We start from the raw sequence: 18,725 nt of genomic DNA, 5'->3' as shown, positions 1-18,725 counted from the left end.
GATCAGTCGCCATGTTTGAAGCGTATTTTGGCTGGGATTGGCTATTAGGTATTAATTACTCGTGCAGACGAATACGGGATGCTTTGTGCATTTGGTATTCCTGTCAAAACTTTAATTAGTACTGAACGCTTATCCTACTTCACAAAGAAACAGAAGTCATTTGACTTCCTTGTGGACAGGGCGTTGGAACGTGCGAATTGTAATAGAGAACTTATTCGGGTCTGTTGGTGTGCACTCGAATGTAAGGAAAGAGCAGGGTCGACCTATTCAGTGCACCATACCTGCGCCGTTTCTTACGCTGCAATTTTTGAATTGTTTACAGAAACGTTACTTGTCGTTATGTTGATTGAGGTGGGGCTAGCCTTCAGTGGTGCTAATATTTTATGGAGATCATCAAGAAACAAAGTAATTTGAAGGAATATTTAACTAAGCAACAATATATAGATGGGTTCTACTGCAAACAAATACAAGAACAGTTTTTACAGAACAAAATAAGAACAATATACTTGCCTTGAACCTGTCGGCCCTCTCTTGAAAGCAAGTTCTTAGCTGCAAAGTACAAAAATACAGCGCTGAAAATTTCATGTCATAGTGTTATTGGATGAGTTCCATATTACCCATGGCTAAGAGAGTGTCCTTATTTAATTCATTTTGTGAGCAGGGGCTTATCCTCGTTTAAAGCCCGGAATTCTTCAAAAATCTGATGACTGCCCTAGCGCGCAGTGTTCTAAGTGTGAAGGGCACACTTATGCCATTTTAATTACACAATACGTGCTTCCTCACATGTTGCCGTATCTTTACAAATATAGCGTGGGGTATATATTGCGAAGTCACCGGCTTAAGGAAGCATACTTCGTTATACTCGAACTAGAGTGTACTAGACAGGGGGAGTGGGTGCAACGCAGGCTCCCCGCTGAGGCTTTTTTTTTATTGAAAAGCTGGTAGCGCCACCGTCGCTTTCTCCTGAATGAGCGGCCCTGCGCGCCGGCCGGGCGCTTATCGCGTCGGAGAACCTACCGCAGCTGCATGGAGCTTTGACAGGTGTTTTACTCTGCTGCATCTAGTTGAGATGCTCGGTGGCGGCAACACTGATATTATTCCCCACCGATCCATTGTATATAAGATGGAAGCAGAGCGGCGGAAAGAATGCAAACGACGCGACAACGACGGTGCAGAAGGCAGCTACTCAGCCCGTGAGCTCGCCTCAGCCAATGGGCGCTGCCGAAACAGCAGGAGTCAACGTTTATTGGCCGGAGCTTCAGAATAAGGCAACGGCAGCGCAGCCACAATTTCGACGTTTTTTGCTTCACCCGCGGCGCTTGCCAAGGCGTCCGCTCCACCCACCCCCCCATTCTAGTACACTCTACTTGAACATTTGCCCCTTCGTTACGTCACGACCTCTTCCGCTAGATGACAAAGTCAACAAGACCAACACGCCCAAGCTTCCACGCTAAATCATGCAGAAAAGCTGAACTTTTGACGCCGCACGAAGAGAGGTGAGAGCCGGCGTGCACTTCTCGAACCATCGGACATTTTTAGTTCTGGCCTACGATAAGTGTCGACCTTGATTCGAATAAATAGGTCAGATTTCAGTTGCTGCATGTCTTTGACTCAAGCCGTTCACAGCAGGCCGGGCTGGTCACAAGTGTGTTTTGTTAACTGCAATGTATGATTTACGCGTCAAGTTAAGGACATATGCATCTGAATTTTTTGACAAAACTATGAGAGCTTGAGGATATATAGTGCTTTCCATTCGGCACTCACCGCGTTGCTTCTTTCGGTACGATCGGAGATACCTATAGTCCTGGCGGCGCACTCCGTAGCCGTCGGTATGATGCCGTCTGTGAACTGGACAAGATCGAAAGCGATACTCCCTGTTGGCGACAAAAAATATTTCTACGACGTTTCTAGTATGGTTTCAGATCGACAACGTGACGCTATCCAAGTCGACAGTCACTGAAAGCACACTGGCATCGGTAAAATGATGCTGGATGATTGCGGTGACAAGGATCAGTATTCGAGCACACGTGCACGACACTGTTCACCTTCGAAATGCGTCAAGAGTGTTTTACAGTCGTTTGTGACTGCTTTCGCATTGTCTTGTTTCATGAGCGATGCAATGAACAAGGCCGTGCGCAGCCTTTTAGTCTTGTCCTGCTTTCTGTGTGTGGGCATCGTCGTGGAAAGGGGAAAAGAATGGGTCTGTCTGTATAGAACGATGGCAATTACACTAATAGTTCAAACACTTTGTCACATTTTGTCCTTGTCTGGCACCATTGGCAATAAAAAGGGGGTTTCTTCCCAGCCTGAGGAGCCAGAGGGCGCTCGCATTGTAAATACTGCACAGGTTTTTGCACAACAGCCGCACGAACCATGGCTGTTTTTTAGCGTAGCTTTATAGGCTCACAAGCGTCAGCGGTGGTGGTGGTGGTGTCACGCTGAAAAGTGGGCCGATCCTGCCGATAGTGCAGAAAGGGTCCAAGCTCAATGGCACATAACAGGGACAAAAAGAGAGAGAGAGAGAAAGCAAGAAAGAGAGAGTGAAAGAGAGAAAGAAAGAGGGAAAGATGGAGAAAGATGGAGAGCGAAATAAAGAGAGAGACAAAGAGAGAGAGAGAGAGAAAGAAAAACATCACCACGAAGGTCACATGTATACACACACGACAAGGTTCGCTTACCCCCATTTTCTCGACAGGGGAAGGGCTGGTGATTTTTCTTAAAACATCGCCTCGGTCACTGAATTCGCATATGCTGTATTGGTTATGGCACCAAATTTGTGAGAAGGCCGCTAAGCGTAATTAGTAGCGCGATTAACAGGCACTTCAATTCTCATTTTATACTGTAAAAAAATCAAATGCGCCACCTAACGGCCTCTACCACAGTACTATTCCGGATAGACGTAGGCTTCCCAAGAGAGATTTGTCTTCTTTGTGAACGTTGCCCTGAGAGCAGAGTAGTAGTTCCACTCGTCACTGCCTTATTGAACACTCGTCGCTCTAAGTGTGAACTGGTGATTACGCTCCATCGCTGCGCTATTCGTTATTGGCTATCAATCTGCCCGCGTCGTTCCTTCTTTAATGTTGCCGTCATCTTTCACGCTAATTCAAAGCAAAATATGCGTTGTTCACTAATGCCCTTTAGAATAAGGTCACTGCGAGAAAAGGAAAAAAAAACTATGCTTTTAATTATATTTAGTGGTGAGGCCTACTGACACTCGGTGATGTCCCCATGTCTAGTCCCAATCTATTTGTGCGCGTACTACGCTTCACACTCAACTGTTTATCTGTCACGAATCAAGCTGCGTTAAGTGAGAGAAAAAGAAATGGCAAATATTATTCCGCGGACTACGGGACAAGGCAAGTTCACCCGCTGTATTATGGCTGGGTTGATGTCTCTGGCCATAAGCAGGCACTCCCGTGTGCTGTCGATGCGGTCCATGAACTGCTGCGCCATGGCCTCGTTTGGCACCAACTGCCTCACCAGAGACTTGAGCCGGTCGATGATCACGTCAACTGCGAGGCGAAACGGTTGCTCTTAGAGCGAGCACTATAGCCAAAACAACGATATGAATTGTTTCTTTCATGGAATTTCCCCAGAAAAGTACTCTAGAAAAATATGCGCGAGTGTTTACGGCGGGTGCTGTAGGAGGTGTTCCATTCCCATCCTTACTGACAATACCCATGGAGTAATGGTAACCTGTCTCGAAGGCCATGCTTCTGTGTACTGCAAGCGCCGAAAGCGATTGGCAGGAGCCGGATGCGCGTCATGGTCGCCATATTTCGGTCATCACTATTTCTTGTAGGTTCAGCCAACATGATAATGATGGGTGTAATACTTGGTTGCCGCTTAGGCTTTCTAATTCAGTCTTCAAACTGCTGTGTGACTTGGCAAGAGCATCATTTTCAACAAAAATATTTCTTTACAAAAGCAGCAATTCAGAATGATCATGGGAATTAAAAGAGACTTGGTTGCCTTGCTATGTTTAGAAAAGTTACGATTGCTTGGACATTTAGGACGATAAAACGTAATATCCGACGCCACAAGAACATCCGCATGCAGCCTAAAGCACGTAGGGTTAGTGCACTAACGTTAGAGGAAAAGCTCGGCGCGAAGCGGCAAAGGCGCCGCCATGTTAGCTATATGTCCGAACTTCTCATTGGGGCCAGCGTAATTACCTCTAGATTGGCTAAAATTGGTTTTATATAACGGTACGACTGCTCGAAATATAATGCAAATATAATGAGCAAAACGGGAACAAGGGGAAAGCAGAAGCCAACGTTTCGACAAGTGGACTTGCCTTTTTGAAGGCGACATATGCTTTCCTCGGTACGTATATGTATATATACGGCACCGTACCTATATATACTGTGCCGAGGAGGGCATATGTCACCTTGAAAAAGGCAAGTCCACTTGTCGAAACGTTCGCTCCTGCTTTCACCCTGTTCTCGTTTTGCTCATCGTCTTGAATTTCCATCTCACCTCTTCCCCGTGTTTTCCCTGAATGCAAATTTAGGTATTTGCACGTAGCGCATATGCATCAATAGTGTTTAAAGTTCATTCCGTGAATTTTTGGGAAATATCCGTTGGCGATTTATGAAATTTACTGCGTGCAGGCGCCCTAACCAGATGGCGCCACCGTATACAGCGAGATTCTGGATTGCGTCCGATCGTGCGTCTCGTCGGAATCACGTCTGGTCGTCTGCGCTTGCTGTTGACTCGTACTGAGAACTCAATTTTACCCCTACTAGACGCGACAAACATAGCTTTGTTATATACGATGAACCTTTTATGTTGCACCTTCACTAAACTATCACGTTGTGTACCGACATCATTTTATCAAGGCAGTCACGGTGGCTCCAATGCGGTTACCAGTTTCAAGGCATGGGCGCTATGGGGAGCTTTTTCTTTTTATATTGAGTCGGTAATATCAACTCTATCCGCAAGCTCGACAATTGGACGAATTCACGTGTTACCCATCATTACAGCGATTGCTGAAGAATCACAGGGCCAGACTTCCCTCCGGTAATTTCTGTCGGATACTACGGTGTTATCGAACAAGGCCGCTAAAACTTGATCATAACAGGTGTGACTACCTGTCACTCAAATATTTCTAATTGCGCCAATTTCGCTGACTGAGAGCATCAGTAAGCAGTGTATAGGCATTCCGTGTACACTTTTCTGCCAAGTGTTTGTCTGGTTTTAGAGGCTGACAGGCACTCAACCCGTAAGAAAAGTATTAGTTCGGTGAAAGCAAATGACATAGTGTCTTCTTAGCAAATAATAGTTAAATAATGATCTGAGACGGTCGCGAGCTGCGATTGGACAATTCAAGGAATGAAAAGTTAGCTGTGCACCCTTCATCTGCAGACGAATGGCTGCGTTAGTGTGGTTAGCAACCTTATGACATGTGTCATTGGTTTGTTATTGATGCTTTATTTGTGATCATGATTATTAGTAAGAGCGGCAAATATCCAATGAGCCAAGTTGCCGTGAAAGAGATTCACTAAAAAAGTAGCGCATACCCGGTGGCTCACACCCGGTAGCCCAAGTTTAACAATCGCATTAAAGAGGGTCTCTAAACGATCTCTCAAGCGATTACAAACAAGAGGTAGTTTATGCAGCACTGCGCGTGGGGTGATCAGACTCACGACCAATCATTGCTCTTTTTATGCAGAAAAATATTGCTAGCCTTCTTAGAAGCGGTAAATTGGTCAAATGCAAATCGTTTAGCAGAGGCAATTATCTCATGGGGAACCTAAACTGGTGTGGCTGCGCCTGTCGGCATTCAATTTCACGTGGCGTTGTCTCGATGGCGCCTTTCACTCACGCGTGAGTTGTATTCCTGTGTAGCATCTGGGTCACTGTAGAGGTTCTAGCGAAGTGAAAAAGTAGCCTTGCCAGTCAGTGACGATTATTTATGCCCGAAATGGGGGAAACAATGACACGTAGGGAGGACGCAAAGGGCCAGCCTTGCCTGGCACTTTTATTCGCGAGCAGGAAGTGTTCGCGGGAAATGAACCTGACAAAGGTGTAAAAAGGTACATTGCACTGAAAAGGTGCAACTAATACTTCGTGCGCTGGCAAATCTGGCATACCTTGACGCCACGAGAATGCTGGCTGCACGTTTTCTCTCATTGTGACTTCTGTTGAAGGTTCCCGGAGACTACGGATTAATTTTGACTACCAGGGGATCTTTAACGCGCCCCAAATGCACGGGAAACTTGCACTATCGGCATTTCGCCCCTATCGAAATGCAGCCACCGCGGCCGGGATTCGATCACTCGACCTCGTCTTTAGCAGCGCAACACCATAGCTGCTAAGACACCGGGGCGGGTGCAGCGTGCGTTGGGAACGTTCTGTCTCGACGGCCTAGCGTGTCCGGTATTCCGGTAACCGCAGGCGAGCTGGGCGCTTTTACGGATGGTTGGAGGCGTAAACTAAAGTACCTCCATACTGCTACCGCTGTGATGAAGGGGCTTTATCGTAAACATCAGCGGCCTGCGCGGTGCAGTCACCTGGATGCGCAGAGCTTTTAAGTAAGTGTACTCTACTTTGCTGCTGGTGTAAACTTTCGGCAGGAGCGCAATCGTGAACAGGTCGTCTTTTTTAATGTTTAAAATGTTTCACACTTGGTTACAGCACTAATAGATCTGCGTTTGGCTGGTTGAGCTCTATGCCACCAGGCGGCTGCACCGTTCCGCCCGTTCATTTGCACCTCGATCCGCTCATCCGGCAAAACGCCCGTTCCTCTTGCGCTTCCGTTCATCCGAATTTCGGAAACGCTATGACACTATTGGGGTAGTAATCCTCCGGCGTGAAGTGACGGCCGCAACCGCGTAGATGCTGGCGCCGATCGGATACCGGCAGACCGGTGCGCTGCTTGCCACTCCGCACTCGTCTGCTGCTTTACAGAGGGACACGATGTCGCAACTTCACATGTCGCCGATTGCTAGGTTTGCAGCCCACAACGTTACAAGTGCAATCCATGGTGCTCACGAAAAGAAAGCTCGAGACCAACACTGACCGCGCAACTCGGAGAACATAAGCAGACGACACTTGGTGTAAGCCGGAAGGGCTTGAGTGTATTGATAAATTGTCGTGCATTCTCTTTCTGTAACTTTCTTATATAAACAAATTAACCAGCATTCCAACCATTACGAACACCATTTGTTCACTATAAAGTTGCAAAAATTATCCGTGACGCCACCTGAGTAGCCGATCGGATTGCTCACCCAACGCACGTCAAGGAGGAGGCTGAGAACTCAGAAGAGCGGCGTCGCTGCGATTGGCAGCGGTGTACATATTCAAAACATTAAAATAAATCACACGCTTTACGCGGAGCGCTTAAATGTGTTACTTAATGATCGAAAAGACCTACCCTAACGGATCTGTACGTTTGTACAAAATTGTTTGAGTGTCTCTTTAACTATAAATTTTCGTCTAAGGTCAGTCAACGGCTGTCCTGTGTACCCTCGCCTAATTTCTTTCTGTCTCGTGCCTCCGTCATGGACAGCGTAAAGCCTGGTCGCAGCGCCCCCTATTTTGGACGCTGCAATGCTCACTGGCTTTAACTGCCCGCATGACCGAAGTGAGTTAACCAGAGCATTTAAACGCAATTTATATTTCTTCCATTGCTGAAGGTAAGTTGGATCGTGCGCAGGCTGAGGAAGCTGGAACTGTCTGTCTGTCCGTCCCTCTGTTTTGTATTTTTCTGAGCACTACCTGACCGAATTAAGCCCGCGAAGAAGTAATACTAAATTTTTCGTTCTTCTTTCTTCAAAGAGTGTTCACAAAGATGGCTACTGACCTTTTTGGAGTGGTTCGCACACCTTAACAACTGGGACTACCTTTCAGCCATGTTTCAAGACAGCGCATCAAATCAGACTTACCGTTGGCGTCAACAACAAGTGATGTGAGACATAGAACAACGGCGACTGCGAGGAATCGGTGCATCGTGTTCTCCCAAGGGTGTGCCGGATGTAATGGAGCGTATATCCAGCGACTCAGCCGAGGTGTAAAAGGGGGCGGCTGACTGATGGTTGAAATTAAAATCGAAAACCTCTGTTAGGCTTACGACAATCGTCCTTTATATCGCTTGCCTCAGCACTGACTTCTAGAGTGGTTCGCACTGGCATCCGTTCGCTTTTATATTGCCTATTGGGGAAAGCACTCTGCCAACCTGAGTACACAACAAAATGTGCTTCCGCAGTGATGCGTCTTGGCACGGTATTAGATGTTGTATCGAAGCGTAGACAATAAACAGGAGCTGCTCTGCCTTTTGATTGGGCGCCGTCTATGTTTTGTACTGCGCGATTTGAATAAAAAGTAAGTCAAGCGAATGGACCCGTGGGCTGGAGCTGTGAATGCAGTAGGAGGTCCTGGACGGTGGGTGGGGCTCAAGTACATTTGCTTCGGTAGTGTGCGTCTGAATGCCTCGCCCTTCGCGGAAGCCAAGCAAGCAATAAAAACGAAAACGCAGCTAGTGGGGAATTACGTCCGAATTTGAATAATGATGTGCTCTGATGATGGTAATGATTTCCTTCCTCTTTTTCACCTTGTTCTGCCACTCTGTCTGCCAGCGTACATAAACGGTGGGCTCCTAGCTTTTGCTTTCGTGCGCAGCTTCAATTGAGGGTGGGCTTTTGCTCTGCGAAATTGTTTGGCTTCACGTCGAGTCCAAACCCTGTGAGCGCATGACATCGGGAAATTTTCAACGTGTAGCAAATAAATCCGCGCATCACTTAATTAAATGGTCTGCGGCAAGGTTGCGTCGTTTTCTCGTGTCTCCCGTGACCACGGACGGTTGAATAACTGCCAGACATGGCCACCACTCCTCGCCGAACACACACATCTTGAAACGAAGTTGTCTCTCGTTTAAAGCTGTCGTATCGAACGACAACCTGGATCACTGGAAGACTAGTCTCTGCAGACCTCATTTGGTAAATACTTGGGGGACTTTTATGCTTTCCATTGCCATGTATTTCTACCAGCTGCATATGGAATGTCACTGAAACCAAAGTTTGAACAAGGGAAACTTCAGCGACATTCCTTGTTCTACCACTGCTAATCACTTCAAGCCTACATCTTCCTGCAAACCTCTCTCTTGTATTGGATCTCAGCTGAATGTGTTTCGACGTGTGTTCTGTGGCGACAAAGCATAGTGCGGAAGGAGCAAACGCTTCAGTTCCTTCTTTTTCTACGAACTTTATTTTATTTGACACTTGGCAAAGCACGTCGAGGCGCTGCGGTCAATACGGTCCATGAAGGTTGTCGATCTCGGTTCAATGTCGGCTCCGACTAAACTAGTCCTTTAGTTTTGTCTTGGATGCAAGCCTGGAAAAACAAAACAAGAGTTATGAGAGTTGTAAGCGTCTGATACGTATGTCATAAATTTCACCATGCACATTGAATGATGCAGTGTCTTTCGAATAAGGGTATTCTTTACTAAAATGTCTAACTTTATTAGCATTATATTTTCATTGCTATGTAGTAATACTTATCATAGAATATGAAGGAAAATTATTCCTAATTCCTCTAAAGACTACTTTCAATATACTTTCTTCAGAAACTTAAGTTATATTTTCTGCGTAGCAATGTTTTATTATGCTGCAATTCAACATTTTTACAGAGAAGTTCAACAATGTTATATGCATGTTTTCACGGTTTTCTAAAAAAACACAAGAATTAAGGAGTAACGACATTTATATTTTGAGGACATGTGGCCATTGTTAGGGGATATACGAAGTCAAATTCTCAATCATCATCATCCCCAGCCTATATTTATGTCCACTGCAGGACGAAGGCCTCTTCCTGTGATCTCCAATTACCCCTGTCTTGCGCTAGCGTATTGCAACTTGCGCCTGCAAATTTCCTAACTTCATCACCCCACCTAGTATCCTGCCGTCCTCGACTGCGCTTCCCTTCGCTTGGTATCCATTCTGTAACTCTAATGGTCCACCGGTTATCCATCCTACGCATTACATGGCCTGCCCAGCTCCATTTTCCCCGTTTAATGTCAACTAGAATATCGTTATCCCCGTTTGCCCTCTTATCCACACCGCTATCTTCCTGTCCCTTAGTGTTAGGCCTAATATTTTTCGTTCCATCGCTCTTTGTGCGGTCCTTAACTTGTTCTCGAGATTCTTTGTTAACCTCCAAGTTTCTGCCCCATATATTAGCACCTGTAGAATGCAATGATTGTGCACTTTTATTTTCATCGACAGTGGTAAGCTCCCAGTCAGGATTTGGTAATGTCTGCCGTATGCACACCAACCCAATGTGATTCTTCTATAAATTTTCTTCTCATGATCAGGGTCCCCTGCGAATAATTGACCTAGATAAACGTACTCCTTTACAGGCTCTAGAGGCTCCCTGGTGATTCTGAATTCTTGTTCCCTTGCCAGGCTATTGGAATTGCCAGACTTTGTCTTCTACATATTAATCTTCAACCTAACTCTTATACTTTCTCGGTTAAGGTCCTCAATAATTTGTTGTAATTCGTCCCCATTGTTTCTGAATAGGACGTCATCTGTAAACCAAAAGTTGCTGCGATATTCGCCGTTAGTCCTCACTCCTAATCCTTCCCAGTCTAAGAGCGTGAATACTTCTAATCATGCAGAGAATAGCATTGGAGAGATTGTGTCTCCTTTCCTGACCCCTTTCTTGGTAGGTAACTTTCTACTTTTGTTGTGGAGAACCAAGGTAGCTGTTAAATCTAGATATTTGCCAACATTTTAACGTATGCCTCATGGACTCCTTGATCACGAAATTCCTCCATGACTGCTACTATCCCTACTGAATCAAATGCCTTTTCATAATTTATGAAAGTCATATAGAGGGGTTTATTGTACTCAGCAGATTTCTCGATTACCTGATTGATGACATGGATATGATCCATCGTAGAATATCCCTTCCTGAAGCCAGCCTATTTTCTTGCTTGACTGAAGTAAAGTGTTGCCCTGATTCTATCAAAAATTACCTGGCTGAATATTTTATGCAATACTGAAAGCATTGTAGCCTTAGCCTGACCCTCTCGAGTGAGGTTAGCTTAGCAGGGCTATTTGAGAATTATCAGGCAGTTGCCTGGGATGTTATTGGCCTTAGTGAGGTTAGAAGAACTGGTGAGGCTTATACAGTGCTGACTAACGGCCACGTCCTCTGCTACAGAGGTACTCCAGATAAGAGAAAATTCGGGGTAGGATTTCTAGTCCATAAGGAAATAGCGGGCAACCATTGATGGATTCTTCAAATTTTCAATAGTGTGTGTTAATTAGCGGCTAAATGAAAATTGCTAAAGCCTCGTTTATGGCCCGCTTAGTGGTGTTATATGAAACGCTTGCACAGTTTCCCCGTTACACTGGAAAGACCAGAAATGCTACGAATTTCATATTTGCGGAAAATTAGTGTCATGCTTTCGGTAACGCGCATCGTAGGACTCAAGTATGTGGTTTAACTATATGCATGGCTTTGAAAATAATTTTTAAGTATTCGTTTTCATCCAATTCTCATGCGTTGTAAGACCCATTTAGTTGATTACCCCTGTCTCCTAGGTGAACTATGCCAGTTACGTTCCTTATATTTGACTAAAGTAGAAAACAAGTTTTCAGTGACATATGATAAATGTAAAATTTGTTGGTTAATTACAGCATTTGTAGAAAGTTACGTATTCAAGCGTTCCATAGTGTCATACTACCGTTATTCGCAATGTTCCCCAGGTACAAGAAACAATTGTACAAGCTACCAAGCTCGAGTTCCGGCAAAATGAGAGGCTTGTTATGTTTAATGTGTGGCGAAACGTTTCGCCACACAACACAAGCGCTATGCCTCGTGTCTATTTCTTTGCCCCATGTAAGGTGGACGCTTGTTAAACCAGCCTGTAGCAACTTTTATAACCACTGATGAGTTCGTGTGCATGTTTTTTGATTATCACACCATCTGCTTCCGAGTGTATGTCCCTAGGAACGCGAAGCGGGCTACTAGGAAGAGCAGGAAAAAGGGACAAACTACGGACAATGATAAACTGCTAATCTTAGTTAGCATAAGGAAGCAGGCTAATTGTAACTTTGAAAGCAATGGCGTGAGGATTCAGACAGGTAACTCACTGAAGCATCGTCGAACAGCTTGATTTCTTCTGGCGTCATTCCAATGGATTGCTGCGTTGAGATTGAAATAAAATACAGTAAAGCTGCTGTTCCTCCGTTGAAACATTCAGCGTCAACACACACTCTCCTGCTCAAACAAACACTAATTTCTTTCATACACAGTGAGAACTCTCGAAGCTGAAATGCTGATCTTTGTATGTGTGTGTTTTTTTCTTGTCTAATCGAAGCACGCATTTTGGCATCATTAGATTTACCATGTACCGATAGAATTTGAGATGCTTCTTCATAATTAATGTAATTGCCAAAAAAGTGATGTGTCAAGTCTTCGTTGCATTGTTTTGTTTCTCACCTATAACAGCATTTTGTGTGTGTGTGTGTGTGTGTGTTTTTTTTTTTTCATCCAAACTGCTGTTTCATTGGTCCTGACGTGTCTCATCGTTATTATACTTCTCCCAACCTGTGAAAGCGTTTAACGATGCAAACTAATTGTTTTGTTTTCTAATTATTCCAAGGTCGCCTTTGTACGGAGTTATTGAGACTTTGCATTTCTTCCACGTGATTTTTTTTAAAGAATGCGAAAAATTGATAGAACTTCCATCGTGTATTTCACGACAACGGATCTGCTCTGTTTGGTTAGCTATTCGACGGCATACCGTAATTGTCGGTAGCCTGTTGGAAGCGTGTAATGCATGCATTGATCGGGATGTCACGCGTAATGACGTCGAGTCCTTTACTGGCGACAGCCTGCGAATGTCCCTCTTCGACACTATCTTAAGGGCGTGCATGCAAGCGTGATGCGCTGGAGAAAAGATTGCCACGGCCTAGCTTCTACGCAGCGCAAATATTTGTGAGGAAAAGCCAACTTCACTGCTTCGCATAGCTTTACGCATTTTCTATATAAGCATATCACTATAAGCATTTGCACGTGTGTTTGACCTAGCACGTTGGAACGCCACATGTACGTGTCGTTATAAGCGAATACATGAAGACGCGCAAGATGCCGTGAGACATTTCCAGATTAGACATGCATTTCTTAGGTTGAACGTTCTGCAACGTCCTTTCCTGCAGCAGGACAATTTATAGAAAAAAAAAAAACAGTAGCTGTGTAAGTGCTGGAGGTCTAGCATTTCTTTTTGACAGAAGGAGCCCACTGGTGGACATGGACGCTTGACCAAAATGTCGACGCTAGAAAACAATGGCAAAAAAAATTAGGGGCAGCTTCACACTAGTGGTGCGAAGACTGGGCAAACAGCGAAGCTGTCGACCCCACCTAGCTTTATCTCAGTTCGGCCAAGTTTTTGTGAGGTTATGCTTCGAGACTCGGCTACGTTTTGCGCAAGATCACCCCGGAATCAGCGACAGCCCAAGGAGCAGCGAACACTTGGTCATTAAAGTATATGGACGCTTCTGGACGCTCAAACGCTTTTGCTCGGTTTCGCGGGCTCGCAACTCCAGATCTGCGAATCGCCGACGTTTCGCCGCCGCTTCGGCGGCGCGATACTCGGGATCGGACCGGAGTCGTCTCACTCGCTCTCCAGTAGCGGCGCGGCGGCTTTCGTGCCGCGCTTCCTCTTCTTTGGCCGCCCCATCTTCGCCGAGATGTGCTCAGCGCGGAGATGGCGGGGCTTTTGCGTCGCCGCGGTGGTGAGGCGGAGCTATATATCCCGGGGGTCGGCTCAGTGACGTCACGGCTTAGCTCCGCCTCTGCGCAGCCGCGGCAACCACTCCGCACAGCGCTGTAACGTCATGGCTCGGCAAAGCTAAGGCGAAGCGATGCGGCGTCCGCGATGACATCACGGCTCACGCAGCTGTGGCGAGGCTCGGCGCGGTAGGCGCAGCTGGGGCGAAGCATTGCTAGGCGACGCACGGTGACGTCATCGCCAGGCGGAGGTTTTGCGGCGTACACTCGACGGACCATCTTCGAGCTCAAACAGCTTCGCTAGTTCACAGGGATATGTGTCATTGCGCTTGGAGCCTTTCTGCACAACCGCCAGGATCGGCTTATATTTCTGGTCTACGCTATACGCACTAACCCCCGGCTTAAACAGATTCGCTGTTAAAAGCACAGCGACTATGTTTCTTGCAGTTCATTGCAGCAGGGAATAGGAGCGAGCTAATCATACTGTAATTTCAACATTCACCTACTTATTTATCAAGCATCTCGTGACAGCTGTGCTTGTAAGAGAAAATCAACTTACCTTAAAGCTATTCGCCTTCTCCACCAAGCAGCCCCTTATCTGGAAATGAAAGTACTTCAAGTGAGCGAGTCCCATTTTTTTAAAATTTCCAGTGCTACTCAACACTTCGGACAATTATTCTTGTTCCTTGGCAAATATAGTTCAGACAATTATTCTTGTTACTTGACAAATATAGTGTACATTCTGATCTTGCTGTTTTAGTTTGAGTTGCCATTGATCGAAGAAGTGACTTCGCTGGGTAAGACATGATTTTCTCGTTTTTCGCTTATTGTTTCTTATATTTTTGTGTGATAACTGTGATATCCTGCCTATACATTTGTGCATGTGATAGTTAACTTTAGTCGAAGGTCGGCGCCTTGCATTGTCCCATCTTTCTCGTGTACGTGTTGTTTCCTTGCGTCGTTTAGCTACAACTAATTCATACCGACAAGCTCAACTTTCAATACTTGTGCCCCCTGTTTACGAATCTCAAACATTAGTTACATTATCTACCCAAAGGTACTAGCATTACCATCAATGAACGTTCCCTGTAGAGTTTTACCTGGCTGCAAATCCAGATCCGGAATGTTTTGACGGAATAGGAGTTTTTTGTGTCCTACTCACACTGAGGTGGAGGAAACGGGGGCTAAGCTTGGAAAGTCTGTCTCAATATGTGGCTTAATGCCAATGCTTACGGCAGGATAAATCTTTACTGTTCCGAAGGTGCAAACAAAACAGTGGGTTAGCTTTAGACATAACGGGTAAGAGGTATACTTTATCGGCAGTCAGTCGTTAATATTGGTGAACGCTTCTGTGAGTTTAAACCAAAAATCTGATCCTGATATCGTACTCACCGCGGTTGCTCTTTCCACAGGGTCCCTGATGCCGATATGTCTTCCGCCGCACTCTATGGCTGTCGGAATGGCGCTGTCGGCAAGCTGCACATATGTTGTAGCCATTTGAACATGTCAACCAATGATCAGCAAATCAGGTCAGGCAGTAGCATAGTAGTGAGTAGAGAATGCACAGAAACATTATCAGATAGATAGATAGATAGATAGATAGATAGATAGATAGATAGATAGATAGATAGATAGATAGATAGATAGATAGATAGATAGATAGATAGATAGATTTTATTGAGTGAAGGCTTTGTGGTCCCTATAGCCTCCTACTCCGTATGGAAAAAATAGTTGCTGAAATTTTCCGAAAAGGGGAGTCCTTGCTTGTACTGCACTCATATAATATTTGCTGCAATGTCTCTTTACTGAGGAAAGCTTTTATGGGGAACAAATGCATAACAGGTATTTATGGGAGGCTGGTGAAATGTCTTTTCGAAGTGCTTCCAAGTTCTCCATTGCACTTGTGACATGGTTCACGGGGAATAATTCTGCTCATCTCAGACGTGTAGTGGTGTGGACAATGTCGGCTACTGGGGATTGCCGCTGTGGCCGACACCTGAGATTCCAGTGTACCAACACGGCCGCTGTGAGTTCTGATCGAGTAGGCGTGGTACTAACTTGCTGGACGATTTTCGGGTTGAAGTCCTTGGCGGCTGTGAGGCACTCGCGCGCGCCGTCGATCGCGCTCAGGTACTCCTGGGCCTTGGCCTGGTCCGGCACGAATTCGCGCACCAAGGACTTCAGTTGCTCGACGACGGCGTCCACTGCAGCTGAATTAGAGACAGAAAGAATATGCAGAAAGGAGAACAGGGAGGCTAACCAGAAAAGCGTACGGTTGTTACGTTACAAAGCGGATGAGGGAGAAGGTAACCGAAATTGAGAGACGGGCTCCGTGAATACACATGCAAAAGGAAAGGGTCGCCGTGGTCAAACGCACTCACACAAACCCGTTGATTTTAAAAGACCCGCCTTTAGAGCCTTGTGAGCCGATGTGCGCCGAGATCATATTTCTAAAATGTAGTTAAAAACAAAGGCAGGTCGTTCGGTTCTGCTAATGTGTAGGTGAACGATTGTCCGTTTTTTTTTTTTCAGGAGGATTTGCCACAAGGGATTGCATTTCCTTATCAAACTAATGCCTTTTACGCAACAGGTTGTGGCGCGCCTGCTTGCAGTACATGCAGCGTTGTCAGACGGATAATGTTCAACCTGATGCTACCGATAACGTCTGCGTCTGCTGCGCCGAAAATGAAAGCCCTGGTTGACATCCGCTGTTTTTTAAACCGAAGTTTTCTTGTCCTCTTCCCTCCGCTTTGTGAGCGCTGTCTCGCAGAGTAGACGGCAACTTGGGCCTCTGCGTGTGTGTCCAAATAGAATACTTGGGTCCCTGGGTACGTGCAAATTGGGTATGTGCCTATTCTTGGTTAATCTCCCGGAATCGGTATTTTGTCACCGTGACACAAGTCGTATAGAAGCTTTAAATGTGTTTGAATATGTGCCGTGTACGTCTCTGTGCAAGAACCTCGCATCAACGTTCTCCGATCGACAATCATATTACACATCACCTTCGCCTTCGTGGCACGGACAGCTAACAACCACGGGCGACAGGGCTTTTCTTGTATGATCCGCTCCTGCTGCTACATCCTTAACAAAAAAAAAGCTTGGCGCCACTTGTATTTCAATATTGCGTTCGATCTACATGTTCTTTGAGCCGTGACTTCTTTTCTCCGGAGATGATAAGGGTAAACTTAGCATGATGAGCTATTGTGGCGTCCATGCTGAGTTTACTTCTATGCTATCACCAAGCCCGTTGCTTATTCATTTCAACTCTACTTAAGAGCTTCGTATGGCTTTGAATATGGCTTTTGTATCTGTGTGAAATGCAGTTTGGAGGAGTAATACAACAGAAAAAAAAATTGCGCCAAACAATCTGTTCTTAGATAAAGGCGCAAAATCGTTCGTGTATATTTAGTATCAATGTGAATGCACTTTAATCCACGGCGATATTTGTCGGTCTATTCGAGAGGCTCTTTACCCCTACAGGCTTTCTCTTAAGTATGTATTAAACTGGTGACATCGATCGCTTTAAGGTACAAGTCGTAGTTATATATACACGTTAAGCGAATGCCAGCTGACAGTTCATTGCAAGGTTTTTTTGGTTTCACTATGAGTTCACCACCAATATCACTTATATGCGCCAGTGACATCACTAGGAATTTACATGTAATGCATGATGCAAAACTGTGCAGGAAAAACTGTATACAGGCGCGTTTTGCCTGTGAAATGCTATTGTTTTGAATGGCACTTGAGAGTAATGGTACGTTAAGCTGCATTAGTAGACTGTAATTTTGCAATAGCCTAACACTACTTTTACTGTGAGAGGAGGCTCTATAACCGACAAAGGGTGCCAAAACAAAAAAAAAAAAACTGACTATTGACGCCTGCCCGAAGATCCCGAGCGTACTCACAGGGTCGTCATACTTAATCGTTCATCGAGAAAGAAAAGTGGCGTCCCGTCCTGTTACAGCAAAGGGCTAGACACAACAAGTTTCGTGAATTCTCGCACCAAGAGCCGCCGAAATACGAGCAAATAATTTGAAATCTGCAAACGTCAGGGCTGACGTACCGGCGCTAAGCTTTCGACGCGAAATGATGTATGCAGAATGGTGTATTTTATTTTCTCCGGCCAGCATAGTCAAAATTTACCTGCCATTAGAATGAAAATTGAGTTTGTGACGAATACTCTAGCAGTGAAAACTAATTTTAAAGTGAAGTTAAGCCTTTTTTAAGTTACAGAAAACATTTAGTCAGAAGCACCCAAAAAGGCATAGTGGTCGTGGCGATTTTATGCTATCCTAGTTTTTACCTAAGCATGATCGATCAGTTTTATTGCGTGCATGGTACCACTACCTATACCAGTAGTACAAGAACTGCGTTATTACGGTTAATGATACAATTGCTTCAGAAACAGCACTGCGTTGGGTATTTTGGTGTACATTTAGCCGAACAGTTCTCCAAGCGGGGCTCTCAAGGTTTGACCTTTCATGACCGACCAAAAAATATGAAAATAAAATCTGTAACTCGCACGGACTCAAAATGCGCAATTAAATGCATTGCTGCTTCAGGTAACATCTCACCGTGCTGCGTGTTTCAACAGAGTGGGAGCATAATACCTGGAAGACTGTTGCACGTTGTTGCAGGTTTGGGTGCCTATTTCTCGCAGCTAGTGTAAAAGTCACAGCTTCAAGCAAAATAGCATGCTTCCAGTGCTCGATGTCTTAAATTCTGTAATTATGCAATTTACCGTAAATCAATGTTTGAATGTTGTTTACTGAAGACAATGTAATAATTGTATTGGTGTATTATCACGAAAATTCTCTTGTCCGTCGCAGATTATTGAGCTTAATCCGCAAAACGTTATCATTTAGTCTAGAATCTACTGTATTTAATAATCTGGTGCATTCATCGCAGAAACACGTTATATAGAAACGAAATTTCACACCAGTGTCTCAGCCAATGTACTCTGCCGCCTCAAGTAGGAAAACTCC

At 45.2% G+C, this 18,725-nt stretch overlaps 2 protein-coding genes across 4 annotated transcripts in view; both read right to left on the bottom strand.

Annotated features, from left to right (window-relative positions):
* Positions 1-211: 211 nt before the first annotated feature.
* Positions 212-8,099, bottom strand: LOC119431346 (uncharacterized). Its single transcript, XM_049657872.1, has 5 exons — positions 7,890-8,099; positions 3,367-3,512; positions 1,765-1,848; positions 511-549; positions 212-298 (listed from the first exon to the last, which is right to left on the bottom strand). Exons 1-5 carry the CDS (start codon positions 7,951-7,953, stop codon positions 212-214), a joined length of 420 nt encoding a protein of 139 aa, XP_049513829.1. The 5' UTR covers positions 7,954-8,099.
* Positions 8,100-9,196: 1,097 nt separating this feature from the next.
* Positions 9,197-18,725, bottom strand: part of LOC119466233 (uncharacterized) — a 68,441-nt gene continuing 58,912 nt past the window's right edge. For all 3 annotated transcript variants that reach the window (XM_049657581.1, XM_037726712.2, XM_049657580.1), the window contains exons 2-6: positions 15,799-15,950; positions 15,133-15,216; positions 14,300-14,338; positions 12,102-12,152; positions 9,197-9,333 (exon numbers count right to left, since the gene is read on the bottom strand). In XM_049657581.1, the coding sequence (XP_049513538.1) occupies positions 9,298-9,333; positions 12,102-12,152; positions 14,300-14,338; positions 15,133-15,216; positions 15,799-15,950 (362 nt within the window). In that variant the 3' untranslated portion in view covers positions 9,197-9,297. The remainder of the gene's footprint in view (positions 9,334-12,101; positions 12,153-14,299; positions 14,339-15,132; positions 15,217-15,798; positions 15,951-18,725) is intronic.

This window comes from Dermacentor silvarum, chromosome 10, assembly GCF_013339745.2.
Source record: "Dermacentor silvarum isolate Dsil-2018 chromosome 10, BIME_Dsil_1.4, whole genome shotgun sequence".
Taxonomy (NCBI): Eukaryota; Metazoa; Arthropoda; class Arachnida; order Ixodida; family Ixodidae; genus Dermacentor; species Dermacentor silvarum.
Note: the sequence above shows the minus strand (reverse complement) of the source record. Positions and strands in the feature narration are given on the sequence as shown.

Coding starts and splice junctions, on each gene's coding strand:
- LOC119431346 (XM_049657872.1), bottom strand. CDS start 7,953: ATGCACCGATTCCTCGCAGTCGCCGTTGTTCTATGTCTCACATCACTT. Junction 1,849..3,366: donor ACCCAGCCATAATACAGCGG/GTGAACTTGCCT, acceptor GATCTTGTCCAG/TTCACAGACGGCATCATACC. Junction 550..1,764: donor GTACCGAAAGAAGCAACGCG/GTGAGTGCCGAA, acceptor TGTACTTTGCAG/CTAAGAACTTGCTTTCAAGA.